General features: G+C 34.4%; 1 protein-coding gene across 2 annotated transcripts; it reads right to left on the reverse strand.

Annotated features, from left to right (window-relative positions):
• Positions 1-115: 115 nt before the first annotated feature.
• LOC128260719 (protein no-on-transient A) lies at positions 116-18,759 on the reverse strand. 2 transcript variants are annotated; one of them, XM_052993932.1, is made up of 5 exons: positions 18,349-18,759; positions 12,823-14,038; positions 11,527-11,838; positions 11,402-11,466; positions 116-391 (listed from the first exon to the last, which is right to left on the reverse strand). In XM_052993932.1, the coding sequence occupies exons 1-5, from the start codon at positions 18,664-18,666 to the stop codon at positions 131-133; spliced, it is 2,172 nt and encodes a 723-aa protein (XP_052849892.1). In that variant the 5' UTR covers positions 18,667-18,759; the 3' UTR covers positions 116-130. The 2 variants fall into 2 exon arrangements, with proteins under 2 accessions (XP_052849892.1, XP_052849893.1); XM_052993933.1 differs by lacking the exon at positions 116-391 and adding an exon at positions 8,291-8,860 and having other exon boundaries at positions 18,349-18,758.
• Positions 18,760-19,178: the final 419 nt, after the last annotated feature.

Consider the following 19,178-nt stretch of genomic DNA (forward strand, 5'->3'; position numbering starts at 1 on the left):
GTTTATTATATTTATACCTTATTGAGAACAGCTTTAAACTCACAAAACTTTTTTCTTCGCTATGCAGTGTCACCTGAGGGCGTTGGAATTAACCTAAAAAGTTTAATTTTCTTTGGGAATGTAACAATTGCTAAAAGTATGATTGACTATCCCCGCAGAAAGTATAAAAACAATCAGCCCAATTAAGTTTAGTATGCAGTTTTTTAATTAAGTTTTGTTCACCATTTAACTGTGTGCTCTTTTTAAAGTTTCCAATAATATTTACAATATTTGTGCTATGCAACTTAGTTGATATATGTTCCAATGCGAATACCATCTTATCCAAATCCGTATCTGGAGGGGTGACGTCTGTACCAAAGTCGTGTAAAGGCTCGTCAAGGCGTTTGATCTCCTGCAAACATAAACTGGATTAGTTGAAAATTCCTTAAATCTTAATTTTTAAAATGCAGCTTAATTGAGGGGATGGCTGCAAAAAAAAATCGGAAATCGACAGCAAACCCACGTCGACCGGTCCAAAAACCAAGCAAACGTTGAACAAACAATAGTAATTTTAAAAAACACTTTAAAGCTTAAGTGTCTGATACATATTAACATAGATTACCTGGTATATTCTAGCGCTTTGCTGGCAGTCGATTGGACTTCTGTCGCGAGCAAAGACACCATATTGCGATCTCGAGAATATTGCTTCGGCCAAAGCTAAAAGCTGGCTCGACCCCGCAAATCCACACGCAATTATTTTGGGGACCAACCATCCATAAAACAACAAATGTTTTCACAGATCAATTTGGTCACTTAAGCGGTTAGCGCTGTGCCATTTCCAATTTTGTCGGGTTTCTAGATAGGCACCTGTGCCAATTATTTTACAACCAAAACTACTTTAGTAAGATGGTACCCAATATTTTCGTGTCGAACGTAGAGTATACTTTATAAAGTGTCTTATCACAATTAATCGATTTTTGAATGTTTCCTGTGCGATCAATTTTATTCCTTTTTTCAAAAACATTGAATCAGAAGACAAACCAAAGTATCATTTATTAAAGTGTCTTATCACAATTAATCGATTTTTGAATGTTTCCTGTGCGATCAATTTTATTCCTTTTTTCAAAAACATTGAATCAGAAGACAAACCAAAGTATCATTTATTAAAGCTTAAATGGACCAGTAGAATTCTGAAGATCTTACTTCGAAATGCGCGTTTCGGTAGCTTACTAAGCTGATATTTGAAAAATAAAACATTTTTATTTCTGTAAACTTATGATTTTTGAATTTAAAAATACCTATGGTATCTTGCAGCTAAAAATATTTATAGTACAATAAACAATTAATGATTAGGCCAACTCGACCGCTTCTGGGTGAATAAAACCGATCGTGATAAAACTCAGAAAAGAAATACATATTAAGGGGAAAAGTACCCGAAGCCGTTTCAAATAATCGATTTTTTTTTTAAATCGATAAGTATAAGCTCTAAGAAAATTCTGGCAAAATTTAAAAAGCCGATCTTAAAATTATGGAAGACATGGCAATTAACAGTTGTTGGCGCTTAAATTCCTTTTTCCTTGACCGCAAACTTAAAACCATGTTTTTCATATTGGCGTAGAGGATTGCAAAAAAAGTGTGAACCGAGAATACCTTCGGTATTCTAAGGACTTGAAAAAATATAATTTTTCATCGCCTACGTCAATTTCGATGTCAACGGCGATACAACTTGCGGGAACCGTAATAAGTCAATCAAGTTTCAATTTTTCATAACGTAAAATATGTTTTTTTTCTCTTCAAATATTGCCGTAAATATATATATGACGTCAATTTTTGTGTACTGTTTTTATTAAAAAAAAAAAAAGCAAAAAAATCATTTTTCTTCGGCCTTTATGGGTACTTAAGCCGGAAAAGATATAGTCGTCCCACTTTTTCCAAAATTCAAAAGGTTATCCTTAAAAAATATTGAATAAAATTAATTAAATTAAATCGCAACACCATCAAAAACAATTGTAACTAAATAATCATATTTTGGACAAACAAGAACTACAAGGTTTTTACCATATAGCTAGGAAGCAATAATTGTTATTCTATAAATATTGAACTTTTCAACGCACTTAAAATAAAACTGCAACTCCGTTATGTGACAGCAAGTTTTAAAATATAACTATTAAATATTAACTGTTTAATGATACGTCCTTAAAATTTCAAGTCAAGTAAGGAATTGACGACTTTCTTACTTAAAACCGTATCGCGTAATTTTTTCTTTTCGAAATTTTGAAGGTCTTTTTAACACCTCAAATTGAAGTCTTTAATCGTTTCATTTTTTTTTATAGATAAAAATGGTTTTTCTTTTGGAAAATCCGGAAAAATGATTAGTTGTTAACCAAAACTAATTAATTTTTAAATCGGTAATTAAAGACTAGTTTAAGGTCTTACTTAACTGATCCATTTGCCATTTTTTTGGCAAATGAGCCAGTTCTCTAGAATTTTGGTCACCGCAAAACAACATTAGAAAAGGACATTTATTAATCACATTTTTTTTTAATAGTTACTCAATATTTTGAAATACTAAAAGTACCAAAGTGGATTAATTATGTAATTTTAAACAAGATACTGATCGTTTAAAACAGTTAAGTAATTTCGTTACAAAAATAGCGAAATAAACTTTTTTTGCCTGCAACTGGTGGTAACCTCTTAAAGCTCTAAAAAAAAATTATTTTGATTGTGTTTCGAAAACAAGTATTTTTACTACCTTCAAGGTATGTTTTGGATCGGTGAAGACTGAATCGGTAAAGACTGAATCGCCGTTATAAGTATTATCTTATCTGTTTGTGCTGGGATTCAAAATCACGATTGAGAAGATTTGATTTTGTCGCATCGATTATTTCAGAGGCAAATGGATATGCGCTTAAAAGCTTTTAGCATTTTCTTGGCTTTATGCTTATTTAATGGGAAATGAGTTTAGATTGTTGAAAAAATAAGACACCATTTACGGTTTTTATTCTTGTTTAAAATTTGAAGAAGCAAGCAAGCCCACTGGAATTTTTATTTGTATTACATTTTCCTTGTATCCTTTGTGCTGCCGTTCCAAAAATCCAAAAGTATAAATTTTTTGTCCTTGCGAAAATTCTTGCTACAAAGCACGCCCTTTCCTATTCTAATCATTTCCATTTTTTCGTATAAGCTTTTAAAATTCAAAAAAGCTAATTTTAGCGAAATTATAATATGTTGTATGCAAAAGTTTGTGTTACTTTACAAGAGCCCAGCTTTTGTTCCCACGCAGAATATTTAAAAGCTACCTATCGGGATTTAGTTAATTTGATACTTTGTTCCTATCTTGATGTCAATTATATGGTAAATCGTAGGAATATTGCAAATTAAAAGTTGTTTAGTTACACTGTTCTACCTACTTATTTTTAACAAAAAAATATGTGTGCCTTTTTGGTCTGACCCTTTCTAAAAAATAGTTCACCAATTAGCTGTTCCGATTCAAATTCCACTGGCATGTTTGCAAGAAGCAGCACAACTGAAAAACGTTTAGGCGAGTTTACATTACATTCTTCAATATACTTTATGAAATAGGTTGGTCCACCCTTATTGTGCTTTATTTATCTTTTTTCATTTAGACAATTGTATCAGTTATCGCACCTTCATCCCTGTGCGCTCGCCACCGCTTGCGGAAAAATTTCTTCATTTAAATTGCTTTATTTTAATTCATTAAAAACAGGATAGGAAGCGACTTCGGCAAGCCGTAGTTAATATACCCCTGCAGCTGTCCCTTATGTTTAATAGGAGTTAAGCTAAGATGCCTTTTCGCTAAATGATTCGGTCGGTCCTATGGCAGCTATTTGACATCGGTGTCGGATTTTAATGATATTAAACACGTAATTCTGAAATAATAAACCATTACTATATCTCAAAGAATATCAACTTGAAAAAACATCAAAGTTATAATAGAATATTATTACAATAGAAACACAACCTTTGAAAAAGTTTTATGCAATTAGCTTTAAAACTAAGAAACTAGATTGCGTATAAGCGGACGGACAGACAGACAGACGGACATGTCTAGATTGCCACTCTTAGTATCTTTATAGGGTCGGAAAAGTCTCCTTCACTGCTTTGCCCTCTGCAAGGGTATAACAACTTTTAAACAATACTAGTAGACCCCTTTCGGTAGTATGCGTCTGCCAGCTTTCTGCTTCAGTCATTGCATGTTATTTGTTTTTTCTGCAGTGTTTAGCCCAAGTGGATGAGACTTGTAAACAAACGCGCGACAAAAAATTGTATATGAATGAACGGTGCGAAAGACACAGAAAAGTTTCTGTTAATGTAATAAGTTGATGGCAGAAGCAATCCGATTCGATCCCCAAGTGTTCATTATGCCGTTAAAGACAACTTCCCAAAAATCGTTTTATCAAACGAAACAGTGCAAAGTGTCATCTTAAATGATTCCAACATTTTTGTATGTGATATACGATGCATGCCATCACATTCATTAAATAAACCTGTAAAAAAAACTTGAATATGAAAGTAATTAAATTGATGTAGCTGTTGGGAAGTAAATTAATAAAATTTTACAAGGGCAGGCATTACCTTTTCCCATTCGCCATGGTATTGTAATATTCATCCTTCTCGAAGAGCCATTCTTTGAGAAATCGCAGGACTGTCACTATGTTCATTAAACGCCTCGATCTTTTCCCAAAAACCAATAGTCAAATTACCAATCATTGCCACGAGAAATGGTAAAAGATTAAAAACAATATATCTTAAGAAGTTAAACTTTAATTCAACTAAAACTGAAGTGTTTTAAGTTAATGCCGTTGCAGCTCACACAATTATACTGGTTATCCTTTGTATTACCTAATCGTTATTTTATTTTCCATATTGCATCAAAATGGTTATAATATTATTGCCTTATCTCCCAAATCGTATTTATTCGCCTTGTGCTCAAAACTATGCTATATCCAGCAAGCGCAGATATCTTAACTGGGTAATAGCTATTTTAAGCTCGTATCATTGTCGAATATGCGAAAAATAATGCAAATGATAACACTCATGATTACGGCATGTTTAGGTAATTATATATTATGCTGATGCGTAGCTGTTAGAAAATAGGTTAGATAATAGTACGGTTTTTGGGAATAAGTTTTTCAATTTTGAAGTTGTGGTAAGATCATTCTTCCAGCAACGACGATGAGTTCGTAAGAGAATAACTTTTGATGAGCTAAAAAATAATTTTAATAATATTAATAGTAATAACACCTCTGACCTAGACTGATAAATATTAGGTTGTTTGGTAATGACATACCGGTCGATTTTTGACGATTATTTTATGACGGTTTTATTGCTTAGTTTGGGCTCTGCAATGCTTCTAATGGTCACATGACGATCTCGATTCATTATTTCCATGGATTTATGCGTATCAACGGTTACTGGTCGTCCGGCGAACTTGGGTGTTTCGGTGACAAACTTACCACTTCTAAATCGCCTGAACCACTGTTCAGCGGTTTAAATCGGTAGTTTGTTGTCTCCCAGTACAAAAAAAATCTATCTGCGAAATTCCGCGGTGGTTTTCCTTGGGCGAAATAATATTTCAAATTTTCTCGAGTTGTTCGAAACAATACATCAGTTGATCTTCATTGCCAAATACGATTTAATTTGCTTTTATAAGCGACGCGAATGAAAAACCGGTATGTGTATGTCAGTACCAAACAAACTGACATTTAAAGTCATGCATTTCTCCTAAAAAGAGAGTTTCCATCGCAGCACTTTTAATGCTGCGATCATTTGCAGAGTACAGGCTTTTTGTTTTATTTAAATAACGATAAAAATACCCGTTTCTTGTAAAAGTTCCGTAGAACTATTAATTTTAAATAAAATAATAGTAAAGGGGTAATATTCAGAAAACTTGATTCTTCTTTTATGAAACAAGAAAGGTAGAAAACTTCGACAAGCCGCGGTTCATTTACCCTTGCAGCTATTGCAAAAATAAAGTATTCTTGATAACATTAAAATTATGATTTACTTGTGTATACGTTTAAAAACATTAAAGCTATGATGATTTGCAGCTCAATATTTCGATAGTTCTTATAGCAGCTATATTTTAATAAATCAAAAAGAATTAAAAAAAAAATAAAAAATATTTGTATTGTTTTCATGGGAGCTTTATGTTATAGACGTCCGATTTTGATAAAATTTAAACCGTAATTCTGATATATTTAACCATTTTTATATACTACTAAAAAAAATTTTTTAAAAACACACTCATACATTTTTTATTTATTATTCCAATCGTTCCTATGGGAGCTATGCATATGCTATAGTCGATGCGGCTGCTTCCGACTTATGTACTACCTGTAATAGAAAGACAACTTTTGGTTTGCGTAGCATCGGACGGACAGACGGACATGGCTAGATCGGCTCTCCTAGTGATGCTGATCAAGAAATATATATACTTTATAGGTTCGGAAACGTCTCCTTCACTGCGTTGCAAACTTCTGACTGCATTTATAATACCCTCTGCAAGGGTATACAAAAATTTAAAACATTATACTTTTCGTAGCATTTCAATGAGGCGACTCTACCTGAACAGACTTAGCATAACCTGCAATTGTCATCCAATAATGAGTTTTGCAGTACTAATGGTTTCTTATCCTCTGAGCGAAAGCAAAAATTTAAGAATTAATAAAACAACATTGTTACAAACGTAAGACATTTTCAGATCCGAATATTAATATCTAAAATATACTTAACATTTTGTATTTAACGGTTGTGCTTAGGTATCTCCACGTAAAGTTAAACGATTAACTAGCACTTTTTTTAAATTCATAAAAACACGATTCTCGCTTTGGGCAGCAAAAAAGTATTTACTTTGCACCAATAAGCGTCTAAATAAGAGTTATAAAACTATCGAGTGACCTTTAACTTGATCACTGTAAACATAGTGAGATCGACGAAAAGTAAACAATTGTATAAAGTCACTGGATTAATGCAACAGTAAACAGTAACGTCCAAAAAACCAGGTATTGTTATACTTCTCTTTGAATTTTCATATTCGGACCATTTATAAGTCGATTGATTAAAAAAAAAAATCAAGTTTTTACAGATTGTACTTAGAAATACAAAATTTTTATCTTAGCTTACGGGCACATACGAGTATTACGAGTAAGAGAGCTTTAAAGCGAAGCGGTGAAACTGTATAGCAACGGAAGGGCAACTTCTGACAAAAACCCTTCAAAAGACTAAAGATTTAACATTTAACATATTTAGTACAGATTTTTAGATGAAAAACAAAAGATTGAAGTCCCCATCACAATATCTCTCCCAGTTCGAATGATGTGTTCAATTCATAACTCATAATTTCATCCGGGGTTTGTTTCGATTTGTTACTTGTTTCGTATAAATAAATTTTTTGTTTAATTTTTGGGGCAAATGCGCATCGCGTGAAACTTAAATAAACTTTTTTTTTTGAGGAAATGAAATCTTAAATCTACTATATTAAATGCTGAGAGTAAGGTTTTATGATTTTACCTTACTCTAACTGCTCCAATGGTTGTCAGGCATGAAATCAGCATAAACTTAACGATTTAATGAGCAAAACAGTATATATGGCGGAAAATCATTATGAAATTATGAAAGTATGGTTTGGACTTTCTAACAAAAAAATGTAACACGATTGCTTAATCTTGACAAATTTTTCCAACCAGAAAACACCCTTTTAATTTTTCCATATTTTAATAAAATCCAATTTCCCTGATGTTAACTAAACCGAAATTTTTTAAGAATACTTTGCAGTGAGCCTATCTTCATCAGAAAACAGCCAGAATGGCATTTCAACAGTGTTTTCAAAACCAAAACATTAAATAGAACCAGATTTCCAAAAAAAAATGGAAAAATAAATTTATATAAAAAAAAAATACCTTTACTAAAGTCATAAAAAAATAATGTCAACAAAATTTGTTGAAAAAAAAGTCAAAATTTAAATTTAAAAAGTTGCTTCTCGATGCTGCTTCCAGTTAAGGTCCCGGTCCCGACCAAAATTGTTGAAGTTGTAAAACTTTAGATTTCGACAAAGTGAAGGAATATATAACCATAAAGTAATTTTACAAATATTTCAAATCATAAAAAAATAAAAAATATTTCTTGTGAAAATATCGAATTTTGTTGAATTTTGTTTCATCCTTTTATATCCATGACTCTAACCCAATTGAAAGATCCAGACCAGATAGAGCTTAGAGTCCATGCGCTCATCCGGAATACTCACCGTTTTTTGACTTAATGGAATTAATAATAGCTTTTCATCTTTAAATTCATTTGGTCGATTAATAATGTTTTTCTATATATTTCATTTGAATGAAAAACAAAAAATAAAGAATCATATTACTGGAGAAAGTAGTGCCTATATACATATATCTAAAATTATCTTTATGATTAAATAGATGTACGCAATGTTAAAAATATTTTTAATGTTTTTCTTTTCAGAAATTCTGCACTTTTATGCGCAAGCATTTTGGGATTTGAATTCTGTGCTTTTAAGGTTTATCCTTTGTGTGTCATTATCCATGGTTGACTCTTTGTTGGGACCGATTGACGATTAAAATATTTGACAAAATATTTAATCATCTCATATTTGGGTGCATTCGAATAGACGATCCTTTTATATTAGTTTTTTTCACATATCACTCGTGAACGAGCAAAAAGTCAAATACAAAACGTAATCAATGAGTTAGAGAATACGTTATTTTTCATCCGCATATGCATGCTCCAGTGTCTAAAAACGTCGGCGTCCCCATGGGACATTATTTCCTCCGCCATTATTTCCGCGTTGATTTCCGCCTTGGTTCATATTGTTAACCCCAAATTCAAAAGCGAAGGATTCCTATTCAAGCAATGAAATACAATTGTTCAATTCAGTGTTACTTAGCCATGTGGAGCCCAATTCAAAAAGGGGAAAAAGTGACTTATATATGAGCCCACATCTGGTTAAATATATGTGTGACTGTGGCCCACCACGCCCAAGGTAAAATGCATAGCCGCCGCATATCCCCGGGAATTTATTCTCACCTTTTGTTTAGTATATAAAAAAAAATTACACATTTTACCTCGTTTGAAAAAAGGATAAAAGAAATAAAATAATAAATGAGAAGTGGTTCAAATAGCAAAAACCAAATACCTACAAAAATAGAGCCGGGATCCCAAACCAAGTCCTAAATGCATTTCAGTTTATAAGCAATTGAGTGAATACAGGGTGGCTGATAAAAGCCGCTTTGGAAACAAGAACTAGTTAAGTAATCAGCGTATTATAGCCTTTACTCATAGAGTTGAAGGCTATATTTCATTCGTTAAAAGTTATGTTACAGGTAGAAGCAAGCGTAACCAACCGTATTAGAATATGTATTCTTTATCAGAGTCAATGGCCAGCTGTCTGTATGAACGTTCAGATCTCAGGAACTAAAAGCACTAGAGTGACCAAGCATTCTTGTGTTGCAAAAGCAGCGCAAGTTGGCCTCGCCCACATAAATAAACAATTATTTTAGCATGACAGATGGCGGCACGTTTTAATTGTTTGCTGCGTCAATGAATTGCTAGTGGCGCCATCTGTTAGGGTCGTCTTTCTTTTGAAATCCTAGAAATGTAATGTTTCTAATGTGACCGAATTTTTGATGAGAGTTCATCCAAGCTGGGGTTGCTACGGTCTTACTGTCAATCATCTGGGATTCTTGATTAACGTTAAACAAATCATGTTTAAACATATATTGCATATGTGTACAAATATTTAATAATGTAATATACAAATTTACAATGATTATCAATGTCCATATCCTTCTATGCTCTTAAAAATATTGGCAGTCAGTAAAATTTACTCGCCTGTACTATATTCCGATTTTATGGGGTTTTCCGCCCATTTTTTGATTTGAAAAACGCTCAGCGTTGACCACTCAAACTTTAAAAGAGAACTTTTTTTTCGAACGATAACCCAAAAGATCTCGTTCCAACGATTTGCAGTTTTCTGGTATTTGTTCGTTCATCTGAGTACCGAGGAGAGCAAAGACCCTGACGCAAAGTGTCCGCAAATAATTTGTCACTCACTCCTTCCCATAGCTGACGAAAGAATTTCATCGACCTGAGTACTAGTACAGCTCAGACAGACAGAACTATTACTGCTGCCGCTGTTGTTATACAAACAAATCCGAGAGTTTCGACAAAGATCTTCTCCTCACAAGACTAACAGCATATAGTTATAGTAGACAATTATGCTTAAAGATACGAATAACTTGGAAAATAAAAATAAATTGCACACCAAACAAAGCTGACTGCCGGATTGGCTTGGAATTTTGCCAAAGGTGCTAAACTGTATCCACTTTAGCAAGTCGGCAAAAAACTTTAAATGGTTTTCAACAAAAGGATGGGCAAGCCCTCAGAAAGCCAAGCAATTTATAATTTCAATAAAATGTTCCCAAAAAGCTTATTTTGAAAAACTCCACATTCCGTTAGTTTCTTTGGTCATGGGCGACCATACAGTTTTTCCTTGTGGGGTTATTGCGATTGCGCCTTCTTCTGTGCTACAAAGCCGGCGGTTGCATTTAAACAAAAATTGTCTTTTTTTTTTTTCAAAAAATCTTTGGAAACAACAGAAATTCCTGTTAGTTCTTGCGTTTAATTCGAAAAAGAGAGGGCTAACCATGGATACCAGATCGGCAAAGATCCACACCCACGAAGTCACCTCTACCTTGATATTTAATTTCAGCACGCATATTTTTGCTTTATATTAATGTTAATATTATCAGCTGACGTCTGTGTTTGTTATGGCTTTTCTTTTGTATAGTTTTACAGAGTTGTTGGCTCTTCTTGTTTAGAGCTCTATAAGTGTAGAGGAGAAAACGAAACGAATTTATTGTAAGTTTATTGTGGTCCCCTTTTTGGTAAATTTAACCTTAACGTGACGACGTGAGCACGTCTCTAAAATAAGTGGTTCGAGTTTCTTAATGTAGCAATATTAATCAGCCACCCTGTATATGGAAGTGAAGACGCCTGCCCCTTATTGTAATAAATGTTTTGTACACTTCCAGAAAAAATGTGCAGGTATGCATTTCCGGTTTCATAATTTGTTCAACAGAAGTAGATGAAAATTAAATTGTTCATACTGGTAAAACTCAGTTATTTAGAAGTAAACTTCTGTAGACCGTGAATTTTCCACCCATATTAGATTATTTGGTTCTGGACTTCCCCGAAGATTTAATATAAGGAAAATGGTCTTAAAGGTTTAGGAGGAAACAGACCTGAAGAATGGTCAGTATAAACTCTAAACTTGTATGAGTTATGTATTGGGTTACACTTTTATGAAAGCGATAGACAGAAACTTTACCAGAGATCTGGTTATCAAACACTTCGTAAAAAAGTAGTTTGGACTTGAACATACCTGTGTATTGGTTCCTCCAGGACCAGGATTGTTTCCAACCATAGTGGAGTTGTTTTTTGTATTGCCTATTGTAAAAATTGGAAATTGCAACGGGATTAAGGGAGCAACAGAATCTGGATCCTTACCTCTGAAAACTTCAAATGGTGAATTGCTGTTTCCTCCGAAGTTGTCAAAGCTGGAGTTATTGCCGCCTCCTCCGTTACCGAATCCTTCCTGCTGATCTAGCAAAGAATTAAGCTGCTGAGCCTGCATAAACAGGTTGTTTTCCTGCTGCCGACGGAGAATGTCCTCTTCCTGACGATTCATAACATTCTGCATCTCGCCCTGATGACGACGCATTGTTTCCTCTTCGCGCTTGCGCATCTCTTCGGCTTGCTTTTCGCGCATCTCCCATTCCAACTTCTTTCGCTCGTTGTCCACTTCGCGCTTTCTCAATTCTGGAAAAAAGTAGAAGATTCCTTAAATGTCCGTGCTAACCGCCATTTATTGGTTTGGCAGATTTAATGTGTATATACGTAATAGTTGATAGAGTTGCCTTTCAAAATCGATGTGTAATAGATTTACCATTCAAATAATATATTCATGTAATTTGCTTTAGAAATTATTATATGTGAATACGTTCACGGCCACAATAAACGTAACTTCAACATAAAAATATGCAAAGTTAGATACAACTTTAAAGTTGCAGAAGATTCATTTAATTTTAAGATTAAATGCATGCATTTCTTTGTTGGCTCTTTCAGTATAATATCTTATTCTTAGAAGACTGTGCGCCACATTGTACTGCATTTTTCGGAATATATAAATAAATTTCTGTGTAAGCTGGCATAAATGCACAAATTTGTTTGTCTCATCAAAGAAACATATTTGTTCTCCCTTAACGACCAAGAGAATCCCTTCCCAGAGATTATATTGATAAGCCAATTCAGAGAATTAATTGTGTTCGGTCAATGTTTTTTTAAGTGATCTATGCCAAGATTTTCCAAAAAATATGTTCTTCGTGTATTGAAAAGATACATCTCTCATTATAAGCTGATATTATCGATCTTTTTCTGAAGATGGAGGGTTTTAAACTGTAAGACTCTGATTTGAAAAGTTGTAATTCATCTGCAGGAAAGCAACGTACTATTTTTGTACAAATAACAACTTCACTAACAAATTAACTTTTCTAAGGAGAGGTAGATTAAGTGTTGACAGCTTGTGTTGACCCCTTGACCCCTTGCTAATGTTTGGCTTTGTTAAAATTAATTTGTATTTGGCATATTTTAAACGGTTAGCTTAAGCCATTTTAAGAATAATGACGATCGATTTTTTTTAATGTTGATGTGTTGATGGAGGGTTAATTAACCTCAAAAACGTAATGTGAAATCTTAAAATGGCTTTTGCTCACCGAAAATCCGATTTAAACGTGACATACTAACCTTGACGCAAAAGTTCAGTTTCTTGCTCATAGCGAGCGTATTCCATCTGAGCCTCCAATTTGTCTTCCTCCATTTTGAGCTCTCTTTTAAGAGCGTCCTGCTTGCTTTTGAACAAATTATGCAGTTGCTTCCAGCGTGATCCATACTCGTGTTCAAACGAGCTGAGATCGGCAAAACGCGGACCGATGCTCCGCTCCTGGTTGAAATCCGGCATCTTCTTATTAAACGCCTTTTCCGGCAGCCCGTCATTGTCGTCATTCACTTCCATCGGATCCACCAGGCACGGACGTAGAGAAGCCGTCAGGAAAAAGCATTTCTCATTGCACAGTCGCAGGCAGGCGCTAGCGGATGACTTCTTGGCGAATTCAACTATGCCTTCGCCAGTGTGCTTGCCACGATCGTCGACGGTGATGCTGGCCCTTTCGATAGGGCCGAAGATTTCGAAGGACTTATATAGCAGCTCGTTCGATACGAACGGTGTAAGATTGCTCACGCGCAAAATGGTGGCGTTGGGTGCAAAACGGACGCGCAACTGGCGGCCCTTTCGCATCGAGCCGTCTAGGGCGCGTTTGGCCTTCTCGGCGTTAATATGATAGTCGACCTTCAAAAATGTGAAGTTCTTTTCAAGGTTTGAGAATATCTCGCTGATCTCCCCGTACGGCTTAAACATTTCACGCAGTTCATCGTCGGTGATGTCCCCGGTAAGGTTGCCCACGTACAGGCGGTTTCGTCCGGAGAACTTCGTCTCGGTCGGCAGTTCAATCGGTTCCAGTTCAAAAGTGGGTCCAGCTATGCTGCGCAATCGCTGGGCAATGAAGAAGTCCTCACCGCCACGCGGCCCACCGCCACCGCCGCCACCCATGTTGGAGCTATTCATGCCTCCTGGACCTCCCGAGCGGGGACCGCGGTTTCTGTTGTCGCGCTGCTGATGTTGTTGTTGCTGTTGATGCTGGGGTCCTCCAGCACTAGCGCCGACACCGCCACTTTGGTTGTGGCCAGCGCCACGACCTCGGAAGCCTTGGTTATTTCCTTGACCTCCTTGATTTCCATGACCCTGTCCCGAGCCTTGGTCCTGTTCTTGGCCTTGCACTTGTCGTTGATTTGGGCCCTTGTTAGCGTTCTGGCCCGGTTGGTTTTGGCTTGCAGTTGCAGATTCGTTGTTCTTTGCAGGTACATTGACAACGTCCGGCTTTGGTGTTTCGGTATTGGCCTTTTGCTATACGTGTATTATACATTTGTATCAGTACAAGAGATTGATATGTAAGACACATCTGCAGTACCGCCAATCCAGTTAAACCTAGCTGAACGCATTCAAGAAATAGGTATTGACGTTCAAATCTACAATTTGCTATGGGTACACATTTCTCCAATGACTGAATCGGTGCTACAGACGGACTTTATAGAGGTACATTTCCACATCTTAAATTAATGTAATGGGCTCTTAGCTCAGCTTGGGAATTCAATAAAATCTTTTTTTAATTATACACGTTTATTGTGTATGTGACAGAGAAAAAGGGAGAGTTTTCAAACCTACAAGTCATTTCATAGGCTGATCATTAACCAAATAAGGCGAAGTTCAGACTGATACATTTAATGTACTTCATACGTATTATTTTCTGATTTGAACGTACATAAGAATCAGCGCCTTTTTAAAAAAGGAGACCGTCCATTCGGTGAAGTATCTATTTATGTATTAAAATAACGATACCTGAAGACTATCTATTTTCCTTTTATTTTAATATTTGGATCAATAACACTGTATAAAAAATAATTTTCAATGAATCATTGCCAATATGTTCACTCATTTTTCAAATGGTGGTAATTTTTAACATTTTGAAAAGAACCCACCCAGATCAACAAGCCTAGATAAATTGCCTCTGCAGTTCATGCAGATAAACAATATGAAAACGTGAACGATTTTAGGCTTTGAAAAAAAGTACATATTTAATAATACAATTAAATAAGTTTTTAGGGGTGTTCACCAAATTTTAGTTTCTTTCACTCCTATCAAAAAATTGGGACAAACACGAGTATTTCCTACAGTAAACAGCTCATCGTTGTTTTACTTTGTATGTGAAAAATACTAAACGCAGGAAAAAGCTCAGTAAAGTATCCATTACCGACAATTTTCACTTCAATTATTCTATCTTTCCTATGGCAGCTATATGAAATCGTTTTCCGATTTCATTTCCATTCCTTAGTCTAAAACAATTAAAATTTTTTTATTTTTAATATTCCGATTGTTTCCATGAGACCTATATGATATAGTCGTCCGATTTAGATCAAATTTAAACCGTAGTTCCAAAATAAAAAAAAAAAACATCACTTAATATCGAAGATATATACAAAAAATAGAAAAACAGGAAAGTTCTAATTTAAAAAAAAAAATTTTCCGGTTTGGTCCTATGGAAGCTACATGGTACAGTCGTTCGATCCGGCCCGTTCCGACTTATATTCTACCTGCAATACAACTTTGGGAAAGTTTCATGCAGATAGCTTTAAATAACGGACATGGCTAGATAGACTCTCCTAGTGATGCTGATCAAGAATATATAGACTTTATAGAGTCGGAAATGTCTCCTTCACTTCACTTCAAACTTATGACTGAAATTACAAGAAAGAAAACCAAAATCCGTATACTACTGTCTTCCTTTGCCAACTGGTATTTTTTGTTAATAATTGTGAAAAAATTGCCGACCGATAGGACGAGTAAAAATTGGTGTGCTTAAGTTTTATTGGTCAAACAAGAGGAGGTTCACAGCCGACACTATATTCCTAAATGATATTATGCGGATAAGGCTTTTCCTAGTTTAACTTCTGACTAAAAAGCATAATTTTCTGCAATGATAAAAATATTATATTTAAAAACATTTTTAAATAAACCTTTTATTTTCTTTTGAGAAAGAAGTTACATTTTTTTATTTATTTTGTATCTGAACGCTTCAAAAATTGATATTTTTTGAAAAATTAATAAAAAAAACTAAAAATAAATTAATACATTTAATTGGCTATTCCAGCCTTGCGCAAAAGAAGCTTGCTTATAATCTAACGCCATACATTCTACATTCTAGGAAAATTATTAAGACTTTTTTATTTACATAGGTTTGTTTAGCAAAGAGAACTAGTAATGGACAAACGTAGAGTACACTTGAGTTTTGGCCGACTTTGTTGGACTTTTAGCAAATAGAGTATTTACTTTTTTTTGCTTATTGGTGTCAATGGGCAATTCAGGTTGGCGGGCAAATTATGTCTGGAAAACAAAAATAGCATACCTTTTGTTTCAAAATCAAAACAAAGACCATCTGTTCGAAACTCTAGCTATGAAATTATTCCAATGTGGTCAAATTAATAACGATAGGCAATCGATGTGTGAAGAAAAAACTAATTGCTTTTTTATTGCGGTATTTTTAATTTAATAAAACTAAATTTTTTATTATTTTGTTTAATTATATCTCTAAGAATGATCAACCAATTGTAGTACGCTTTTTTTCAAATAAAAAATAGCTTGGATCTTCTACATGGTCTCCTTTGATTTCTAAACTTAGTAGAGGAAAGATATGTGCATTTTTTTTTTTTTTGAAAGTCACGGCAAATCAAAACTGTTACTTAAGATATAATAATAGCTTTGAATATAGTACTGAGGCTACTATAAACAAAAACTTATCAATTTTACTTGGTTTATTTTTCTTTATGAAGTTGGGCTTTCAGCATTGGGAAGTTTTTATTACGCCCTGTGTACTTGTGTAAAGAGCTAAACTACTTAATACTTTAAATAGTCACAGGTTTCCAAAGACCGGCCCTTGATGGTACTACAAAAAAAAAATCGGCAGGAAAAAAATCGATGTTTTATTATCATGCTAAACGAAACAAAATCAGTTGTTCTCTTATGAGGGTTTCAAAAAATAGATTTTTTTCATTATTTTTTATTTTCGTGAGGTTGGGAATACGCTGCAAAAAGTATTTTGTCGAAATAATATTTTTCGCATGTTTCTGGTAACCATAAGTTACCTATTTCAACCAAGTTATACACCGTGATTTACCTTTAAACGCGTTTTCCCGAAAGTACAGTTTTTATAGCTGCCGAATAAGACTCTATAGAAGAACTAGTCCGATTTTTATATATTTTTTTCCAATTGTTCTCAAAACATACCGCTATGTCTTGCCCAATACGATTTTCGAAATTTTTTTTCGACATTTTTAAAGCATCATATATGTCAAAAATTACGTACAAAATTGAATTTTTCACCTCTTGTTGGATAACTTTTGCTAATTTCAAAATAAAAAAAAAATTCGTCGGGAAAACATTGTCGACGTAACTACAAATCTTAAGAAAATGTTATATTTTTCTGATTTCAGATCAAACCGCTCGACAAAACGTGACTTAGGTTGGACCATTGCAGTTTTTACATGTGTTAAGAAAAGCACATTCTATAAGGTTCAGAAAAATTTTTTCAAGACTAAAAACGAAATTTTCAAACTTTTCAAATCTATGCAGTAGAACTTTTGTAATAAATTAACACAATAATTTGATTAATTCGTTGATTAATTCCTTTTTATTTTCTCCGGAACATAATTTTTTATTTTTAAACTTAACTACATAATCGGTTGACAAATAACTTGATTATTTTTATGAGACAACACTAAAATCAGCTAGAAGTTTATTTTTACCTATTACTATATTTTAAGTCAATCGACTTCCATTTGGTGTACGGATAGCGACCAATTTTTTTTCTATTAATAAAAGTGGATGAGACCGAAAAAAAAGGTTCTACGTTGGTTGAAACTACTCATATGTACATATGTGAGTTGACTAGATCACTCAAGTATCAATGAATGTAGTTTTTGCATATACATATGTACATATGTACGCACTTTAAAAGTTTTAATACCAACGACAATTATTTATCCGTTTGCTTTCAACATTGTCCAATGAATCGTTATCTTTTGCAGTTCTTGACGGCTTGCTTCTAAATCGCTTGACCGATTTAGATTTTAACATTTTTTTTAGATGTGCTAACAACAACAAGAATAATAACCAAAATACATAATAGAAACTTTGATTTGAAGTACTATGATTTTCAAATGGTGGAAATACACATATGAATTAAATTTTACGTATGTATGTAATATACATTTTTTTATTTGGAAACCGTTAGGAATGTACATATGTATGTATACATGTGCACCTGCATATTTTAATACTATTGCATTCTAGAAGGCTAAAAAAAATTGAAAAGTACTTTGTGTGTATTCTGTAATTTATGTACATATGCGTGCGAAAGCAGAGCATAGGGAACACAAGTACATACATAAATAAATTTGCAACAGTAATCAGTAAGTGTTTTATGTATTATACATATGCACATTTTTGTATGTATTATATGCGCACACTACCAGGGGCTCTTCAGCAATATTATTAGGAGGTGTAGTTATGCACAGCTGTACCCCAAAATTTGGCGGAGTACAGAATACTTGAACAATAATTACATATCTACCTAATTATACATATCAATTAAATAAACTTACATTTATATTAGTGGTGCTTGGAAAATTCCGGTTTTGGTTTCCTCCGCGGTTACGATTGCGGTTGCCAGCAAAACCACCCTTGTTTCCAAAGTTCTTATTTTGACTTTGATTGGGGCCACCTCCACCAACTGTGGCACCACCATTCTGGGAGTTTGGTCCAAACCGAGCCTTCTTTTCGGCCGGACTCCCATCGGAGGCGTCATTTTGCTTTTGAGCATTATGCTTGCCAATATTTTTATTAGGTGGATTTCCCCGTTGCTGACGTTGTGGCAACGATGAAGAGTTTTTAGAATTATCTAGTTTAGCCGCACTTTCCATTTCGACAATAATAATTTCTTTATCAGAAAAGCGAGATTTATGTATGTGTTCAGACGTCCAGAAAATCGAACTTCTATTAGAGGTGGGAACACATCGATGTCATAGATGTCTTCAAAATATCGGGCTTATCGATGTTTGGCGGGGATAATCGATGTTTATTCATCTCTAATGTATGCTGCGGGGTTATAGCCTGATTCCATTGACACACTCCTATCCACAGGGAACCAAACACATTTCAGCATCCGTTGAACAGAGAGTCCTTAGGTTTTGCCGTTCCAAAAACTTCCCAGTTAGTCCGCCCTTAAAATTTGACGGTCGTTGACGGACTAATTTATGCGATAGTTAGTCGATGTTTTTGCGGTGCAACCCTGTTCCAACGCAGTTCATCCCTGAAAAACCGTACAGATTTTTGAAAACAGTGAAACCTCGATTTCCACAGAGCACATCCCACTTCGAATATCCGATAACAGCTGATCTGAACAGCTGTGGCTCTTGAAAACATAAAGATAGAT

Source organism: Drosophila gunungcola (assembly GCF_025200985.1).
Source record: "Drosophila gunungcola strain Sukarami chromosome X unlocalized genomic scaffold, Dgunungcola_SK_2 000038F, whole genome shotgun sequence".
In the NCBI taxonomy this organism is placed as follows: domain Eukaryota; kingdom Metazoa; phylum Arthropoda; class Insecta; order Diptera; family Drosophilidae; genus Drosophila; species Drosophila gunungcola.